The 20056-nt window shown below is 50.3% G+C and overlaps 1 protein-coding gene across 1 annotated transcript in view; it reads right to left on the bottom strand.

Moving 5' to 3' along the window:
* Positions 1-8863, bottom strand: part of LOC144818693 (coiled-coil domain-containing protein 17-like) — an 874964-nt gene extending 866101 nt beyond the window's left edge. Inside the window, exon 1 of the mRNA XM_078676346.1 lies at positions 8477-8863. Within this exon, the coding sequence (XP_078532472.1) occupies positions 8477-8608 (132 nt within the window). The 5' untranslated portion in view covers positions 8609-8863. The remainder of the gene's footprint in view (positions 1-8476) is intronic.
* Between the last annotated feature and the right edge of the window lie 11193 nt (positions 8864-20056).

Below are 20056 nucleotides of genomic sequence, written 5' to 3'. Positions count from 1 at the left end.
TCTTAGGGGGAAATTACCAAAGTACACAAGAAACACCCTAGGCTGGCTTCCAGTTGAGTTGCTGCTGTTATACTGATGTTTCAGGAAGAATGGGAAGCGGTGTGCTCGCTGTACCTCTCGGTCCCAGTCCCAGCCTGGATGTTCCAGAAAGGAATCTTGTAACAGCTTGACAATAAATCGTCTAGGATCTTTCCCCTCCTTCCCCTCCTGAATACCAAGCAGGCGGAGGTTATTCCTGCGTTGGCGATTTTCTTGTTCTTCCATCTTAACCATCAGGTCTGTAAGGCATGCGGTATTGGACTCAATCAGTTGTTTAGAGGCCCCTGCTTCGGTTTCTAGATGCTCTGTTCTGGCTTCCACCATGCCCACCCCGTCGATGATATCCGTGCAGGTCTTATTCAGTCTTCTCAGACCCCCTGCGTCTTTTTAGCGGCATTCTTAGCTGTCCGATTGTCAGCCCTCACCTCCTCCTGGAATTCCTTGATCGAGGCTAGTATAGCTGCAAGTGAGGGCTTCGCTGTCACGGACGTTTCAGTTTGTAGGCTTCTCAGGCTATGCCACTGCGGTTGGCTCGAGCCGTCTTCCTCCAAAGGGTAGGACATATGAGAATCGGAGTAGTCCCACTTGAGTTGGCTACGCTGCTTGCTCTTACTTCTTGGATTTTTGGGGCGCACAACTGTATCAATATTGTCACGTGAGACTTCGCTATCGCCTTCACTAGCAACATCGTCATCATCATTCTCGGTCCCCCCTCCACCAGAGGAGCTGGTACTATCTGAGACCGAGTAAAAGTCCTCAGGGCCAGCTTCTGGGGTCCAGGGGTTCTGCGTTCCGAGAGGAACCTCCAGGCTTTAAATAACGAGTTCGGTCCCCGCTGAGTGTGCTCCTGCATCAGTGATAGCAAGGGTTGTGCCAACACCATCATTGCTTGCTCCCTTGTTTGGCTCCAGCTGTCCTCGAGTGGCGGACAGAGCTAGCGATGAAGTGTCTAGTGGGGCAAAATTACCGGGGTTCTCACCAGTCTGATCATGCTCGTGGTCAGATCCCCCGGAGGAAGTGTGTAGGGCGGGAGCAGGCTCGAGCAAACTAGCTAGGAGGTCGCTAGAGATTATGCCTTTAGTTACACCAGTGCTAGTGGGTAGAGTCTCCTTAGGGCCTTCTTCGGAAGTGTCGCCATCCTTCCTGCATGAGCACTCACTGATTCTGAACAGTGAGTGTAAAAGCATTGAGGTTAGCATGTTGTTCATGCTTACATTTCACATGCTTTACTTAATCTTGCATTCCCTATGTGTGTTTGCTTTTTCCAGTATGTTACTTTTTTTTTAGGCAGCATATTGCTCTTGTCTAGTGCGTAGTTTGAATTGTGTCGCATCGAGGTGTTTATAGCGGGCGCAATTGGGTTGTACGTGAAGGCAGTGCGAGTTTCTCTCAGTGGGGCAGTATGGTGGTCAGTCGGGTAGAGGATGTGGCACTATGGTCAGAGCTGCCAAATTTGGAACTTTGGAACCAGGTTCAGCCTTCATGACCAGTTCACCAGACCACTCTCCTGAGAGAGCACATTTCCATGATTGACCTTTGAAGGCCCCGAAAGAACTTAGAAGAATGGTGTCTGAGCACCAGCAGTTGGACCATAGCGGTGGCAAGTGTGGGTTAACCTTGAAGGCCTGTCCACTACAACCCCTATTGAAGCTCATCTCCAGTCTTGCGGGCAGGCCTACAAAGCAGCACACCCTAGAGCAACAGTGACTCTGTTACTGAGGTCACAGGACCCTTGAGAAGGGAGGCTCTAGGGCAATGAAACTGGTGAGATTGCACTGAGAGCTGACTGCGGGTGGGGACGTCATGTTTTTGAGTATATTTTGTTTTTAAAAGCACTTGCTGCCTCCTTCCTTGCCTCCAGCAATTTTTGAAAACAATAAAAATGTCATGATATCTCCGGTGATGAATGCTTCTTCCTAGAGAGAGATAGAGTTTCGTCAGGTGGAAGTTTTGACTTGTGAAACGGTAGAGCAGAGGGTTAATGTGCCTGCTGCAAAGAACATGTACCATGCAGATCACTAAATCAACATGATTTAAATAGGCCAGTGGATTACTGCTTTTGTCAGAGATCCTTTTGTTACTTGCAGTTAATAAGTAAAAATCCTAACACAGAACAATGAGCTATTAACTGTCATCTAAGAGCTGCATGCAAACACGCAAGGTATAAATTAGAGCGTTATGTTTTTTCCAAAGTCTTCGATTATCCTAATGATGCAAAAAGGGTTAATTTGGACAGAAATCAATTCTGGTTATTAAAGAGATACCTCAACCATGGTATTACGTTCTAAATTCAGAGTTTGTGTTTCTCCAGATAAATCACTATTAAACTATACTGCCTACTAGTAGGATTGTCATGCGACTCCTACACCTTGTAGTCCTTTGTCTTATGTAACATTAACTTTTTTGATTTACACATGTATGATTGATTGTCTCTGTGTAATGTGTGTGATATAAAGTTCTCTGACACCCTACACTGATGTCAGTGGTGCTGTAAATCAAATTGAATGTTTCTGCATCTCGCACTACGAGAAAGCAGAAGTGTTTGGTGGGGGGGGTTTCTGCTCTAGGGCAAGGGAGGAGTGGCTTGCACACTGCTAAGAGCTCTGACTGTTTGGTCGGCCCTCTGTGGCCGACCAAACCAGTCATGCGCACTCTCGACTTTCTCGTCTGGCTGGTCACCGTCCCGACCAATCACAACGCTGTCTTTTCAGCTTTGTGATTGGCTTAGGGAAGGGGAGGGAGGCTGCAGGAGAGCAGATCAGGCGCAGAGACGACGCCAGACCCGGGAAGGGAAGTTTAGTTTTATAATAACCCCCCACGTGCCCTCCTGCAAGAACCCCGCGAGACCCCCCCACCCACGAGTCATGGCGGCCGCGACTGGATGTAACATGAAAATTAGAGGGGCCTCACATTTTCCCTTTAGCCCGGGGCCCCAGAAGTTCTAGGAACGGTCTTGTGTCTAAGCATAGTATTTTGTACTGGAAGGGAAGGATACCTTCCTGTACAAAACCTACCTATGCTAGACTCACTCACTCACCATAACAATATGGCGCTAAGGTGTGTGTGTGGCGCTCGGCAGCTGAAATCAGCTCCAGCGCTAGGGGAGAGGGAAGAAGAGAGCCATTTCTATGTGAATGTGGCCCTTTCCTGCTCTCTCCCGGTCACACAATGCTGCTCAGCATCAGTGGTCGAAGTGGGGAAAAAAAGTAGGGGAACTGTGGTTGGAGAATCAGAGGGCGGAAATAACCCGTGGACTGGGTCAGTGGGCGGAGTCAGAGGTGTGGCGAGAGAAAGAAAAACATCCCAGTTTTTAAGTATTTGCTTGGTATTTCACTGACCAGTTACAACGTATTACATTATTTAATTCAACCAATGGATATACATGTTTATTAACCCTTTCACTGCGGCGGCTATTCCGCCGCAATTCTAAGGGGCGGGGGGGCCGCGCGGCGCTCCCGCGCTTGTGACGGAACCGCTCCGTTGCGGCCCTTGGGTGAGCTGTGCTTGTGATGGAACGGTTCCGTCACGGCCCCGCCTGCTCAATAGAATGCTCAGCGCAGGAGCGGAATTCGCGCCGCGCAGGCGCGGGAGCGGGCCGTGACGGAACCGTTCTGTCACCAGCACAGCCCACCCGAGGGGCGTGACGGAACGGTTCCGTCACAAGCGTGGGAGGGGTTAAAGGATGAATATGAGTTATTCACATTAAAATGTATTCACAAAGTGGGATACGTTTCCAATCACAGAATGTCCAAAATACAATTAAAAGTGGAAGTACAAGCCATTTGTCTCCGAGCCATGCAGTTTCTGTCTTCAGCACTTCTCCTCCCTTTTTCCACATGAGCAGTTCAAACATGAATGACAAAATATCCCAGTTTGCAAATGTTTTCCACCTAATTATGGCTCTGCCATATTTGCCACATAATACATCATCTAATGCATAATCTGATGATTTTAACTAATTGATTGTTAGTAGCGCATATGGATCAAAAGATACTAAAAATGTGACTGGTGTAACGAAGTGGAGGGCCCTTTGTGAAGGTGGACTGGTAACTTTTCTCATTGCTGCATTTGACTGTTACACTGGTACTAATGAGGCAAAATATTTGCAGAGACTGTCAGTATGTATAAAAATGTCAAAATAATAAAGTATCAGAAAATATACCGCATTACGCTGCAACCTTTTGGTGTGCTGCATAATTTAGTCAACACTGTAGGCATAATTTTGTTATCTCTTGCTGCATGTTACTACTGGCACCAGAGCAGGCAGCACATGTTAAAAGTGCTTGTGCATGGAGCAGAGAGGCTGTGAAGTTTGCGAACTTAGTTTAGTGTGCGTTCAAATCCTGCATTGCCAATCCATGGTGAGTTGCACTAGTACTGCTGAAATAAGGCCAATTGAAATATCAATGGGGGGCGGATTGGCCTCAAGGGTCCTGTGACCTCAGTGAAAGAGTCACTGTCACTCTGGGGTGTGTTGCTTCGTAAGCCTGCCTGCAAGACTTGGGGTGATTTTAAGCATAAATTGTGATGGTCACGCTTTCAAGGTTAACCCACACTTGCCACTAGTAGGGTACACCTGCTGGTGCTAGGACACCATGGCTCCTACAGTCTAGCTGGGCCTTCTAAGGTCAAGCAAGGGAATGTGCTCCCTCAGGAGAGTGGTTTGATGGAGTGGTCATGAAGGCTGAACTTGGTTCCCCAGTTGCAAATTCTGCTGCTCTAACCATAGTGCCACATCCTCTCCCCCACTAAACACCAGGCCACCCCACTGACAGAAAATCACACTGCCTTAAACTATAACCCAATTGTGCTGCACTATCAACACCTGGTTGCGGCTCAATTCAAATTATGCACTGACACGCCGTAGAGATCTGGGACCTGATCGACACCCTCTCGCCTGATGTCACCTTCTTCACGGAAACCTGGACCAATGCCACCTCGGCCCCGACATCATCATCGTCATCCCTGATGGCTACAAGATTCAGAGGAAGGACCGCCCAGGAGGAGGACTCGCCATTGCACACAGGACCTTACTCTGACTTTCCACCTCCAGCACGAGTGACCCCAAGTCCAAAACAGAACACCTCCACTTTCAGATCCAGACCAGCCCCAGGACCATGCTACATGGCAACCTAATCTACAGACCACCGGGTCCTCGCACCCAGTCCACAACTACCATCGCCGAGTTCGCTGCGCACCAAGCCATCTCCTCCAACACCTACGAGACCTCCACTGGCTCCCCGTCGAGAAGAGGATCACCTTCAAACTCCTCACCCACGCCTACAAATCCCTTAACAATATTGGACCCAAATACCTCAACAATAGATTATCCTTCCACGTACCCAAGAGAAACCTCCACTCCGCCGACCTCGCCCTGGCAGAAGTCCCCCGCATCGGCAGAAACAGAGCAGGCGGGAGAGCCTTCTCCCATATCGCAGCCAAGATCTGGAATGAGCTCCCTGTGAACATCAGACATTCCCCAAACCTGCACACGTTCATGAAGGACCTACAGACCGGGCTCTTCGACTGATCGGAGCCGCTCCCCCAAACCCCCCCCCCCCAGTGCCTTGAGACCCTCAAAGATGAGTAGAGTGCTCTACAAACCCCTGATTGATTGATTGATTAATTGATGCACTAGATGAGTAATATGCTGCCTGGAAAAAAGTACTAACGTCTTGGAAAAAGCAATTACTCATTGGTAATGCAAGATTAAGTAATGCATGTGAAATGTAAGCAGGAACAATGTGGTCTTAACAGGGCGCAACGAGGAGAAATTCTTGATTCTTTCCTAAATATTTGATGCCCTATGGTGCCATAGAGGTGAAAAATCAAAACAAAGATTACAAAATCTCTTCCAACATGCACAAAAAGACCAACTCTGCTAAGAAACATTGCACTATTAAAGAAGATTAGTGCCAACTCTCGCTTGTGACACACAACAGTGCAAGTCATCCAGGCCACCATGACTACCCCATAAAGAAACACTAGTGCACAAGCAAACTAAGGGGCATATTACCAAGGGCATTATCGCCGCATTAGCGGGACTTTTTCCCGCTAATGCAGCGATAATTTTATCGCCCTATTACCAAGCTGTCGCCAACACCAGTTAGCGACAGCTTGTAGGCGATAGCGGGCATTTAGGGGCCCACTTTGCATGTCAGCGATAATTATCGCTAATGACATGCAAAGTGGGCGTGCCAAGATGTTAGCGACTGAAAACAGTCGCTAACATCTCTAACTCCTATTAACAACTTTTGGAAATATTCGCGCTAAGCGCGAATATCTCCAAAAGCTAACACCTGCCCTGAGCAGTTCTTAGCCATGTTATCCAATGGAAGGTGGATAACATGGCTAAGAGCATTGTCACGATAATGCATGAATATCGCTGATTTTTCAGCGACATTCATGCATTTCGCAGGATTTTTACCGCTTTTGAGATAAACCTTGATAATATCAAGGTATCTCAGCAGTAAAAATCCTCGGTGCTCGGCGATATTTTTTTCCTGCTAACCAAGCAATAGCGATAATTATCGCTATTGCTTGGTAATATGCCCCTAACTTTGTTCAAAAGCTCTACATTATTAGCCCAGGTTAGTGCAGACACTCACATCTGGCTCAAATCCACCCAGCAATCATGATAGTCCCATACACCAACACGAAAGGTGTCAACCATAGCATATATGCAATAGTCCAGACGGCTATTAAATACCCATCAACTTCTGTTTCTAAAAGCACTAGAACACTAAATATGTCCTCTTGCAAGGAAACCCTGGAATGCTGATAAAGTCCTTCTTTACAAGCCTGAACATGAAAGAATGAAATCGTCAAAGATAACCTTTAGGCAAGGAATAATGCATTTCAATTAGATCTCACCATGAGATAGACTTTAAATATCCAAGGGGGCTGCAGACTCGATCTCGTCATTAAACTCAGAAATGTTTCTATCTACTTCCACAATCATGATGATTCAGGGAAATAATCACTATCTTTCTGCTGGCCTTCAATGACATTTTTCAGAACCTTAAAAAGTGAATACTAACCACAGTGAAAATTCCCTCAGCCCATATACAGCTGCCACTCCCAGGTGACGCCCACCCTGTACTATTGCTTCCCATCAATCCACTAGCCCCCATACCACCTAAACTCAGGAAAAAAGCCTGCCACCTCCTAGCAGTGCAGCTGACCATAATGCAACTGATGATCCCAGCCCTTTTCTAAAAATGCACCTCATTAACACTCCCACTCCCTTGATGAAGACATCATATGTTCTTCCTACTGCCTCACGTTTGACTCACAGAGACATCTTTTAGTGACAGCTTCTCTACTTACCTTGATGATCTCCTCTTCCCAGACTACAAAGCCATTTAATAGATCTGATAGGGTAAGAGAAGAAGAAAGATTGCCCTAACCAATGCCGCTAACCTGAACTGCACTATCATTGCCGAAACACCCTATTCGCTGTTTGAATACATAGCATTTTGTGTCTTCATCAACCCCATGTTGTCTCCCATGGTCTCAGTGGTCTACCTCACACAGCCACAATCCCAAATTCCTGTAGGAACTCCTGGGCGTGGCAATCCATTTTCAAAATAAGATCAATACATGCTATCCGGCCCACCAGAAACTACAAACCGTGCCTACTACTATTCACATCCACCCCCTTTGAACCACCAGAGACCTATGAGATGCTAAGCCTGTCTGTCAAAATAAAAGCATCTAATTTACCTATGGAGCTATGGTCAACCGAGCGCCTCCTCCCTTTCATTTACTTTGATACAACAAACATTTCAAATGCTTTATTCAACACATCAGCTGTGCCCCCTCCTTCCAAAGCATGCTATCATACCCCTCTTCTACAGAAAAGGGACCTTTGAAATTACAGGTACAGGTTCAAGCTTCTTTTTCTCACTAAGGTCCTGGAAAGGAGGAGGATGATGCAGCTCGGACAGTATGTGGAACTAAACTAGCTCACCAACGATCAAAATGTGTATCCTCATGGAACATGGAAGCAGCCCTCCCCGATCTACGAGAGGAGCGCCTCCTCTCACCTTACGAATGTCAGAAAAATACATTGTGGCATGCTATGTCAGTATTTCTTCTCGGCAGAGCGGAAGCGGATATGGTCCTTGTCTTTCCTGGACTAGAAGGAAGAGACAGAGCCCTTTTCCTTCTCTGCCACACTCCGAACCTCATCTAAAGGCTTTCGCTATTTCTGCCGTCCTGGGACGCATTACTAAAAACAGAAAAGTTGCATGAAATTAACGAAGTAGGGGCACGCCGTGCCCTACCGATCCCGCCCACTTCGACCAGTACTCAGCATGCGTTGCCTGCCAGCTTTCAGAACCTAGACCTAAGTATTTTGAGACGTGAGCAATGTACAGTCAAACACGCAACAGCATAGACCCTAGGGGAGCAGCGTCAGAGAGAGAACATTTACCATTTCGTGCGGGGTGCGCGTCTCTCTCACTCGCCCGATGTCACCTCCGATGCAGAATCTCGCCTGGTGTTTTTCGAGAAGTAGCGACGATTTAAAAGTCATGTTGCAGCTCGGGCAGCTCAGTAGATCCATCTTTTTTCGGGGCTTGCACCAAACAGCTTACATAAAGCACAAGTCCTCACCGCAAGTGGATGTCACAGCAAAGGGCTTTGGCGTGCCATCTGCCTTCCTTTTATGTTGCTGATGATAAGGCAGTGTGGCTTCCAGAAGTGAGGCCCACCAAGTGTCCGAGAAGAGAAGAAAATAAAAGAAGCAGGTACGCAAACAAAAGAATAGGGACGGATTTAATCAAGCATGAAGTCGGGATCCATGTTCTACAGGCCCATTCGCTACCTCGGCGCTTGTCTCGGTAGTCGGTAGCCTTAGCTGTGGCAACCAGTGTTTGTTTGCAAATAGCTCACAGGCAAGTGAGGCCCGTCCGAGCAGGCCTGCGGCGCTTTAATTAACTGACAAGTGCGGACGGTGCAACTTGTTGGAGAAACAGCTATCTGTAAAAGTATTTAGCAAGTCACGTTGTATTGGTGCCCTCTAGTGTAATTTTTGTAAACTGCCGTTTGTGGAAAGCGAAATTACTTTCGTATTTTCCATTATAACACAAGTAGTCCAACTCTGACCCATATTATAGACACGAAAGGCAAGACTTCAAATCCTCATCATTACCTCCTCTTCACAGTCTTTACATTTTGAGGTATACCATAGCTTTAGTGTGTAAGGCATGTGTTATGTAGTTTGCTTGGTACTGTTGTGTCGGGACTTGTCAATCTGCTTGTCCCGGCTGTTTAGCTCATTTCTGGGTCAAGGCGCATACTTAATTATGAGGCCCCGAGGCCGCTGCTGTGAATAAATACGCACACTTCGGGTAAGGCCAAGTATTCGGCTCCGCCCACAACGCGTAGGCTAAAACATTAACTCGCTACGCCACCGGGGTGAGCCTAATGCACACCCCCAACAATTACAGAACAATGCGCCCATGTGGGCGCAACGGTAAAATCTGGCAGTCGGCAGGACGACTCCGGATTTCTTCTCAGTCTATACTCGCTCCCGGCGTTAGTTCAACACCTGGTTTTGTAGAGAGATGTCCACTTGTTCAACTCCCTCTGCTTCAAATTCTCCTTCCGACCCTTCCTCCCGATCACGCCCAGGGCTGCCTCCGTCGGGGCTGGTCAGGGTGGAGCAAGGACCGAGATGGAATTTTTTGAAGGCTGACACATTCCTCGTGACAAGTTCTAGGCCTTTTCGTGCAGTCACTTGGGTGCCTCGAATGTCGGTGATGCACCAGCTCTCCTTTTCAAAAGGCAATCTGAATTTACTGCCTGGATGTCTGTCTTGGATTAAAACCAGAACTCCTACTTTGAGAAATGACCATTGCGCTCTGTCGTGTTGGGCCTCAGGCCCACATCACGCAAATGATTGACACAACCACTAAGAGAGGCATGGTAGTAACCGGCCTCGAGCATGTGCACCCGGGCCTCTTTATTAGCCGGCTCACGTCACTCGTGACGCCGGTGGTGGATGGGTGTGGGGTGCAGTGTGTCCACTCCCATAGGGGGAGTGGCTACTAGACCAATGCCTGTCGAGACACTAGAACGTGTCTCGCAGGACACTACATTCCTTTCCAACTTTATTAAAGAACAAACAAAATGTTGGTCCACCCTGTGGGGACCAAACAATTAACTAAAACACCACAGAGTCCATCAGTCTTCTGAGACAGGTGGCAGGAAGACGCCAGACGTGGGCTGATGACCCTACCTGCAGCAGGACCTTCCCGGTTGGCACTCGTAGTTTAACCTGAACAGTTCAGGACACGACCGCTGGTTAGGAGGCGTCCACTGCATGGTGACAGTTCACTTGGGATGGCATGTCTTGCATAACTTCCCTTTTGTTGACGTCGGTGATGGTCTTGGTGAATTCAAACACTTCTTTCAATGGGATGCGTCATGAGCATGGAAGGAGTTCATGGTGACGGTTCGTTGAGGTGTTGCCTGATCACGTGACTCTGTGGACTCTTTTGGCTGTAACCACTGAGCCGTCGGTGGGGCAAAGTCTCTTTTCACTCTCCCGAATGGAGAGGCCCATTGCCGGGGTTGCTGCGGGACTGCATGAAGGCTACGCTGGGGTCACTTGTGTGCCAACTGGGGGCGGCTGCAGGACCACCTAGGAGCCGTTACTTGGTCGCACGCATAACCCTCTAGGGTGGAGGTGTCTTGGCCGATGCTTGCTCTCACTACCGTGGTTCAGGGGTGTGCCAGGTTCACAAGTAGCCTCTGGTCTCTGCTCTCGTCTGGTGTGGCAGCAGCGTGTGACTCCGGTCACTCGATACTCTGGGAGTGGTGTTTGACCCATGTGGTAATGGATGGCATGATGGCGGTTGCCAGCCATGTGGTGATTCAGGATGACAGGTGGTGGTGACGTGCTGGGAGAGCTGGATGTCAGGAGGGACTTGGTAGCCCTGTGCCTCCGTCTTGCTGAGGTTGAGTTTCAGTGCCGGCGTGACACGTAGTGTGTGGATCCTCTCTTGCCTGGCTTGGGGCTCTTGCCAACTCCGTCTTGAGGCAGTGTGAGGAAAGACACTTGATACCGATCTTCACCCATGGCATTTGCAGTCAGGAGCAGGGATGCCGTTTGACTTCGACTGCTGACACTCTGGGGTGGACGATCGTCTGGGGACGCGTTGGGATGATACACGGTTTGTGTTTGCTGAGGCTTGTGTTCGGCTCTCCCGTGAGGCTGTATGCAGGGACGCCGGTTGATGCTCACCTGGGGGAACTTTGGGATGATACTCGGTCTGCGCTCGCTGCGGCTTACTCTTGGTTCTCCCTTGAGGCTGTATCCGGGGACGCCGATTGACGCTCACCTGGAGACGCATTGGGATGAGATTCAGTTTGCGCTTGCTGCGGCTTACTCTTAGTTCTCCCTTGAGCCTGTGTCCAGGGACGCCGATTGACGCTCACCTGGGGAAGTGGTGGGATGAGACTCGGTTCTCACTTGCTGCCGCTTTCGTGTGGTTATCCTTAGTGCTGTCGCCAGGGCTGTCGGTCCACCTTGGTGTCTGTCTGGTGTGTTTGGAGGTGTTCTTGGGTTGTGTTGCTACGAGTCCTTGGGCTATTCCTCTAGTTGTCTTTGATGCACCTGTGGGTGTTCAGCTGTTCTGGGTAACACCATTTCCGCTTTTCTTCTTCTTCTGGGGCAGTGACATGCCACATGTTCCAACAAGGCCAACAGGCCTATTAACTTCAGTGGTCTCGAGACCATTCAGGCGAACCTACAGTCGCTCTTCGCGGCTGCATGGCAGGCAGCCACTCGTCTAGGGTGCTCCTTCTTCAGGGAGTAGCTCCCATGGGCAGTGGTGAGCTGTGGTGGCGGATGGCCACTTGTGGTGTACAACTCTCCTCTTGTCAGCCTTAGATCACGGACGACTTCTGCGTGAGGCGGTGGGAGGGAGGACACTGTGCTGCGTTGTGCTCCTTCCGGGCTCTGTTGCTGCTGTGGAGATGTATGATATCTCCCTGCTGATTCTAGCAGTGATTCTTCCTTCTGGAGAGATTTCTGTTCCTCCTGGGCATGCTCCTGTGCTGGCACGCTTCTTGGTGCATGTGGCATACTTCTCCTGAATGCTGTGGCATGGGGCAGCCACTAGAGGTGCGCTCTCTGTTCCAGTCTTTCTGTGCGCTGTCAGTGGGGATGGTTCCCTCAAACCATTGCTGGGCGACTGGTCGTCCACTCTTGCTAGTGGGGTTGACTCAGCGTCTGTGTGGCTATTGTTTAAATTTGGTCAGCGCAGGCCTGGGCTGACGAGGCTTTGGGCTGCCTGGGAGCCACTGCTGATGTATCACAGTCTTTTCTTTGCAATGTCTTGGCAGATATCGCTTCAAGCTATGGGGACGTTCCTGCAATCCCTCTGCTGCTTTTTCGGGTGTGGGTGAGCCCTTGGTCGGCTGATACCGCTCACTGACACTTTGTATGCTTTTGGGAAGTTTGCCGGCTTGTGATTCTACTACCTTAGGTGCAGCTGGACTCTGGGTGTCCTGCAGGGTCGGCAGCTCGCGGTTTCATAGGCCATGGCATGCCTTGCCTGGCATGAGTCTCTGTCTTGCTGGCGCTTTTTTTTGACTGCTGATTGCCCCCATTAGCTGGTACACTGCTCTCCGTGGCTTGTAGATGGCACTGCATGCTATTCCTTGGTGAATGTGTTTGCACAGGCCACTGGGTATCGCAGTCCGTGCTCTTTGCCAGCCGTAGTTGCTACAATTTTACGTCAGGTGGGCGCGTGTGGGCGAAATACATCTTGTAGTACGCTCTCTCATGGTTTCATGGCTCTAGGCCTCTTCTTCTCTCTACCAGGGATCACTGTCGATCTTGACTGTGTTGATTGTTGACCCTTTGTGCTGGCCTTGCGCATGGGTGCGCACCACGTTATCTGGGCGGTCTGTGGGTATCTCAGGGCTAGTGCTTCACAGGATTACTTGGCGCCTTTTCAGCAGTTTCTCCCCATTCCCTTTTAGTCATTCAGGGATGGCCTGATACCACCTCTGGTGCTCCTGCTAACCTCCTTCTGGTCTACCGCATTGGCCTCCAGTCACTTGGAGCGTGTGGTACACTCTGTGCCAGCTCTGTCTGCCTGTCTCGCAGTCTCTTATATCACTGCTTGAAGTCGCTTTTACAGTCCTACTGTCTTCTGGCTGAGGGGTGTTCAAACATGTGGAAATGCACCTTTCCCCTATCACTTTTCCTGTGATGGCGCAGTGCTGCTGAGTGGCCACTAGATGGCAGTGCCGAGCAGGGCAAACTAGGAAACCTTCTTGCCTGAACCTGACTCGGTTCTGTGTATTGGCTGTCCTCGGTGCTCCCTGCCTACTCTGAATGCTCCGGTAAGTTTTCTCGGTGCCTTTTAATTTCTGGGGGTCACACAGTCACAGTGATACCACAATAAGTGTGGTTGGGGGGGGGGCTTCACAGTGTAGTTCACTGCGCTGCCTGCCGTATTTGGACACAAGCGGTACAAAAGGGGGTGCAAAAGGGGGTGGTGATGGACGGAGCATCTGAATCAATCAAACACTCACACCCAGTCAAAAGATCTGGGTTTAATCCATCACCGTTCTTTAGCCCACTCTGCCACCCCAGCTCAGACATGGCCATATGCAAATCAGATATGTTGACTGGGTGTGAGTGTTTGATTGGTTCAGATGTTCGGTCCATCACCACCCCCTTTTGTACCGCTTTGGCCGCCATAAGTGTGGCAGGGTATGCTCAGACGTGAGTCCCTTGCTCACTTTGCCACTGGATTCAAGCAAGCCGGGCTGAAGACGGCTGGAATGCCAGAAACCGGTCCTCGGAAGCTTGTTTCCGGTCCAGGGAAGGCATGGCTTGGCTGTTCGGGCTGGACTGTTCCCATGAGGCACAGGGTCAGACTGATTTGCATATAGCCATGTCTGAACTGGGGTGGCAGAGTGGGCTAAAGAACGGTGATGGATCAAACCCAGATCTTTTGACTGGGTGTGAGTGTTTGATTGGTGCAGATGCTCCGTCCATCACCACCCCCTTTTGTACCGTATTTGGACACAGTCACACGTGAAGAACCCGGTAGCTTCCTTCATGCTGCAGGCTTCGTGTTTTCCCGGCAGACTGCTCGCGCTTGCTTCCTGCGGGGGTGCACAGACACCTGAGTCCGCTCTTCACCTCTCGCGCCCCCGCACTCCTCTTCACTGCTGCAGGCCTCACTGCCCCTTGCTCACTCCTGCCTCTTGTTGCTCTCCCCGCCCGCAGCGGCCTTTCAGACTCACACGCTGCGCGGGGCGGGGGAGGGTCGGCGCTGCTGCTGGGGCCTCGGGGCAAGCTCTATTACCCCTCGTGCATCTACTTCGTGTTCCACCGCTTGCGACGGCCTCCCCGCCCACAGGCTGTGCGGTGGGGCGAAGCTACCGCCGGGGCACTCACACTTCAGCGCTCCTTGGCAGCAGTCCTTTTCGCGCTTTTGGGGCTGTGTGGCGGGCTTGTGTTGCTGCGGGTGGGCTCCGCTTTACTGTCTTTTGTCCGGGCAGTGTTGAGTGTCGGCCATATAAGCGGGGTGGACTCCTGCTGGCCTGATCACTTGGGGCCGCTGCTCTCGCCTCGACTCACCTCAGGTCAGGCTGGCGTCGTGGCTGTCGCGGATGGGCTCCGCTGTGTCACACCGTCATGCCACTACTCTGCAGACCGTGGCCTGGCCGGCAGATCTGCAGTCCGGCCCCGCGTATTCTTTCCTTGCTGCTGCGGGCGTTATCTCGCCATTTTCTCGGTCAGTGCGGGTGGGTTCCACATGGCTCTCTCTTCACCCCACGCAGGGGGCTCACGCTGGGCACGGAGGTGCGGGGTAGGCTCCCGGTCACCTCCTTTTTTGTCTTATCGGCCAGGGTCTTAGCATACGCCCCGCAGGCCTACGCTTACCGTTGCTTGCAGCAGGGGCAGGGGGGTGCTCATGACACGGGCAGCACTCTCTCCTCCTTTTCCCCCCAAAACGATCAGGCTGGTGCACGCATGGGCACCGGCTCCGGCGCGTCGCCAATGTCGTGTTGGCCTCAGGCCCACATCACGCGAATGATTGACACAACCACTAAGAGAGGCATGGTAGTAACTGGCCTCGAGCACGTGCACCCGGGCCTCTTTATTAGCCTGCTCACGTCACTCGTGACGCCGGTGGTGGATGGGTGTGGGGTGCAGTGTGTCCACTCCCATAGGGGGAGTGGCTACTAGACCAATGCCTGTCGAGACACTAGAACGTGTCTCGCAGGACACTAAACGCTCAACGCCGCTGACTGGCTTGATCATTTGATCGCTTCCTCCTGCTGTCCACACACAGCCTGTTCGTTGGCATGCTCAGGGGCCCATTGTGGGTGATGTGCAATGGAATCTCTTACTACTCTTCCCATGGTCAGATGTCCAGGGGCACAGCTAGTGGTGGCATGAGGAGCTTGTCTGAAGTCCTGAAAGAGTAGATGGCCCGTTCCAGAGAGTCACCATTTGCTATAGCTATTCTTAGGACTTTGTTGAGGATTCGCACAAAGCGTTCAGCTTCTCCATTCGCTTGTGGCCATTTTGGCGTAATCTTTTTGTGAACAATTCCTAGGGACCCTAGATAGGATGCAAACTCTTGCCCCTGGAAGGGAGGGCCATTATCCGTTCTTAGCTCCTTGATGAGTCTATGGGTAGCCATCACTTTTTCCAGTTTTAGTATTACATCCCCAGCACTTAAGGAAGACAGCACTTCTACCTCCGGGTATTTGGAATAGTCATCTATTACCACCAAAGAGTGTCTCCCATCCGAGAGACTCTCAAAATCCACACTGGAACTTATCCATGGACCTTCAGGCTGTTTTTCTGTCAAAATCGGTGCAGGATGATTTGGTTCCCCTGTTGCTAGACATCATGGACATGATCTTACTGGTTCCTCTACCTTCTCGTCCATGAGGAGAAACCAGACTTTGGTTCTAAGATGACTCTTGGTTTTTTCCATTCCTTGATGCCCGGCATGGGCCAACCTGACCGCTCGGTCCACAAACGACGTCGGAATGACTAAACGATGACCTCTGAGTAGGCATCCATTTGGGCCAGCACTCATTTCTTGTCTCACTTGGTATAAGCTCTCCATCGCCCGCCTGGCTTCAGGAGTGAGAATTGCCCCTTGACTTTTGAGGAGGTGCCACTGTTTAGTCTTGACTGCCTCAAGTATTTTCTGTAAGCATCCATCTTGGCTGGTTGGTTGACACAATTCTCCCAGAAATATGCGTAGCGGGCGACATCTGTTCACCACGTACCTGGCATATTCCTCCATCTCGTACGCCTCCTCCATTTCAGTGAAGGTCACAGCTCGGGAATGATGGGAGAGATAGTCTGCCGGATTACTTGTTCCTGGGTGGTACTCAATTCTGCAGTTGTACTCCTGCAACTGAAGCATCCATTTTTTGATGCGAGCCGGAGGCTTAGAGGCCGTTACAGTAAACAGAGGAATTAGTGGCTTGTAGTCCATGGTAACAAGGAAGGGTTTCCCGTAGACATACAAATGGAAGTGGCGGCACCTCCAGTGCACTGCAATTGCTTATTTTTCTATTTGGGAATGCCTTTGTTCAGTGGCAGTCAGAAATCTACTTGCGAATGCCACCGGAGCCCACTCGTCCCCGTCGCAGGGTCTTTGTAGCAGAACGGCTCCTAGTCCCTTTGGACCAGGATCCACAGTAACTTGGGTCTGTTGTTGCGGACCAAAATATCACAGCATGATGGAGCTCTAGAGTGCGTCCTTAGTATCGTGGAACGCCGTGTCCTGTTCCGGGCCCCATGACCAGGGATTTGCAGCTTTGGTAAGTTCTCTTAAAGGTGCTGTAAGTGAGGAGAGGTCTTTGATAAATCTGCCGCAGTAGTTTACCATCCCCAAGAAACTGCGCATTTCTGTCACATTGGTGGGAGCCTGGGCTTCTTTAATGTCTCTCACTTTTTCAGGGTCCGGAGCTACTCCATTCGACAAAAAGATACACCCAAAGAACCTCTAATTTCTGCTGCAGAAATTCACATTTGTCTCTATGTAACATGAGCCCAGAGTCTTGTATCCTGTGGAGGACTTGTCTTAGCCGTGTATTGTGCTCTGGTATCGACTTCGCGTGGACTGGAATGTCGTCACTTACATTCATTACACCAGGGAGGTCAGTGAAAAGTTCCTTGATGATGTTCTGGAACACCTCGGCTGTGCTGGATATTTCACAACTCAGCCTCCGATATTGTCTTAGTATGACATGGGTAGAAAATGTTGTGATGCATCTTGACTGTTCGTCTAGGACTAGCTGATGGTATCCAGCCCGAAGGTCATGTTTTGAGAACCAGCTGGCTCCCCTTAACACCCCTATTAGGTCATCAATGGTCAGAGTCAAATGTCATTACCTTTTTATCGCTGCAGTGGGGATCCGCATATCCACAAATTCATACTTACCCCGGCTGCTTAGGCTTTCTCGCAACTACTATGGGTGATACCCACGGGGTCGGACTTTTCACTTTCTCGATGATTCCGGCCTCTTCTAACTTGTTCAGTTCTTTTTCAACTAGTGGCCTGAGATGAAAGGGGACTCGCCTGTGTCAAAGAGCAACTGGCTGTATAGAGGGCTCTATATGTAGGTGAATTCGGTTCTCTCGCAGGCATCCAATGCCACTGAACACCTTCAGGAACTCCTCCAGTATTCGGCTTATTATCTTCTCAATGAATCCCAAAAGCGAAGGTAACTATGCCCAGGGCTTCTGCTGACTTACACCCAAGCAACATCCCATGTCCTTCCTCCATCACATACACCATGGCTTCCACCTTCTGCTGGTCATAAACAATGGTGGTCTTGAACTTGCCTCGGATGGCAAGTGGCTTGGCCTGACCATATGCAAAAACCTTTATCTTTGCTGGGACCAGTGGCGGAGGAGATGTCATTTTCTGGTAGGTGTTGTGGGACATGATGTTTATGAATGCTCCTGTGTCTATTATTGCCGTTAAGGAGTGTCCTCCCACTACCACTTGACACTGTGGTAGTCGACTCTGCATTTGGGACACGGACCCTATTGGGAACACTGAGTGGACGGTGTATTCTTCCCGGTCGTCATCATCCATATCGCTACCTCGTTCTTGAGCCTCTGGGATCACATTGACATTGGACCTCATGGTCCGTCCTCTGCTGGATCTGCACACTTTCATGGAGTGGTTCATTTTTCCGCATTGCAGTACATTTTTCCCCCTTGCTGGGTACTCCGATGGTCTAAGGGAGGGTCCCTCACAGTAGCCATACGTACGTGTCCTTGGGCCTCTGGCTCGACTTGATGGTGCCCTAATCTGCAGGCTCGGTCTTGATGGGGTTCTGAAGAGCGGCCTCCATATGTGCCGCTCTTGCTTTTGAGAGTTATTTTGTCTTCCCCAGGGTAAGTATATCTGCCAATGACTTCCCCGACTCCTCTAGAATCCGCTCTCTTACCTTTGCTGAGGCACATCCTCGGATAATCTGGCCCTTGATCTCCTCGTCTCATCTTGGAAACCACAGGGGCCTGCTAACTCTTTCATGCGTGCATGGAACACATTGGGGGACTCTTCAGGATGCTGTCTCTCTTACCTGAACCAAAACCGTTCATAATCTTGATTTGCCATAGTCTCGAAGTGAGGGTTTAGAGCCGCAATGAGTGTGAGGTGAGATTTTGGTGCTCCGTCCATCACCGTCTTGGCTATCTTGGAGACGTCTATCCCTCCTATATGCAGTATCATTGTACGCTTTTGCTCATTGTCCACCTTTGTGGCCTCAAAGAAGAGGAGCACTCGCTCTACCCACACTTTCCACCTCTGGGCTTGAGCGGACGAGGCCCCATCCACGATGAATGGCTCTATCCCTGGAATGTGTGCCATGGTATGTGTGCCAACACCGCCTTCATCCTAACCCTGGAGTAGGTAATGAAGCGGTGTAGTAATGGTACAGGCGTGTGGAACTAGCTACTTGAAAGATTGTCTTGCCATGGATGTCATAGGCTTGTGCCACTTACGGTTGAGTGCGCTCCGTGGATGATGTCACCCTTTGCAGGGCGAGTACATTGCGCGCCGCACTGCACCGCTCTGCCACACATGGAGGCACGACCATGTGGACCTGGTGGCTATGCACGCAGCTCCTTCTCGCCATTTGCGATTATCCTGCCACCCGTGGCATTCGTTTACTCTTGGGTGATTCAGAAGCGTGGCAGTGTTGTAGCACAAACACTGCGCACATTGAAATACGTGCGCAGCTGCCACAGTACGCCACGCTCAGGGAATACAGATTCCACATTGTCAGACTTTCAACAAGCAAAGTCACTCAGTCTTTGGCTATGTCGATCTTGCATTTGCTCTCAGCTGATAAGGATGCCCTCATTGTGTTACGGGTACATCACCTCTTGCCTGCATGCTGGCTGGAGGAGTTAGTGTCATCTCTTCATACACACTTTGGGGACATCTGTCCTCACTGTGCATTCCCATACTAGACCTCAATGGTTCCCCTGCCATGGCACTCGGATCTGTTAGGGACACCCATTTCCCTCCCCATCATCTTGACTTCGGTCTCCCACCGCTTTCTTGAACCATGAGATATTTCTTGAGACGACCATGTCTCTTCTCTTTGCGGTGACCATTGCTTCTCACACTTTTACAACCTCCCAATCTTCCTTTTCAAATGGAATACGAAATTTCCACTACGGGTGTCAGTCTTTGATTACAACTTGGTGTCCACTCCTTGTCTGATCACCAACTCTCATGCTTTCCTCTTTCGACTGGCCATGTCATTGTTCACCCGCCTCTTGGCTGGGGCAGTGGCCACCTCCAACATTCTTGGTTCCTACTTGTAACTCGCCGAAACCAGGTCCCTTACCGGCCTTTTAATGATGAGCTCACTTGGTGCACACCCAGTAGTGCTATGAGGCGTTTGTCGGTATGCTCTCAGATATTGATGTAAACATCCTTCCAGTTCTACTCCTTGGTCTACTCCTATCCAGAGTGCCTTTTTGTGT

This window comes from Lissotriton helveticus, chromosome 2_1 (assembly GCF_964261635.1).
Source record: "Lissotriton helveticus chromosome 2_1, aLisHel1.1, whole genome shotgun sequence".
Taxonomy (NCBI): Eukaryota; Metazoa; Chordata; class Amphibia; order Caudata; family Salamandridae; genus Lissotriton; species Lissotriton helveticus.
The sequence above is the reverse complement of the archived record's forward strand: the minus strand, read 5'-3'. Positions and strand labels throughout refer to the sequence as shown.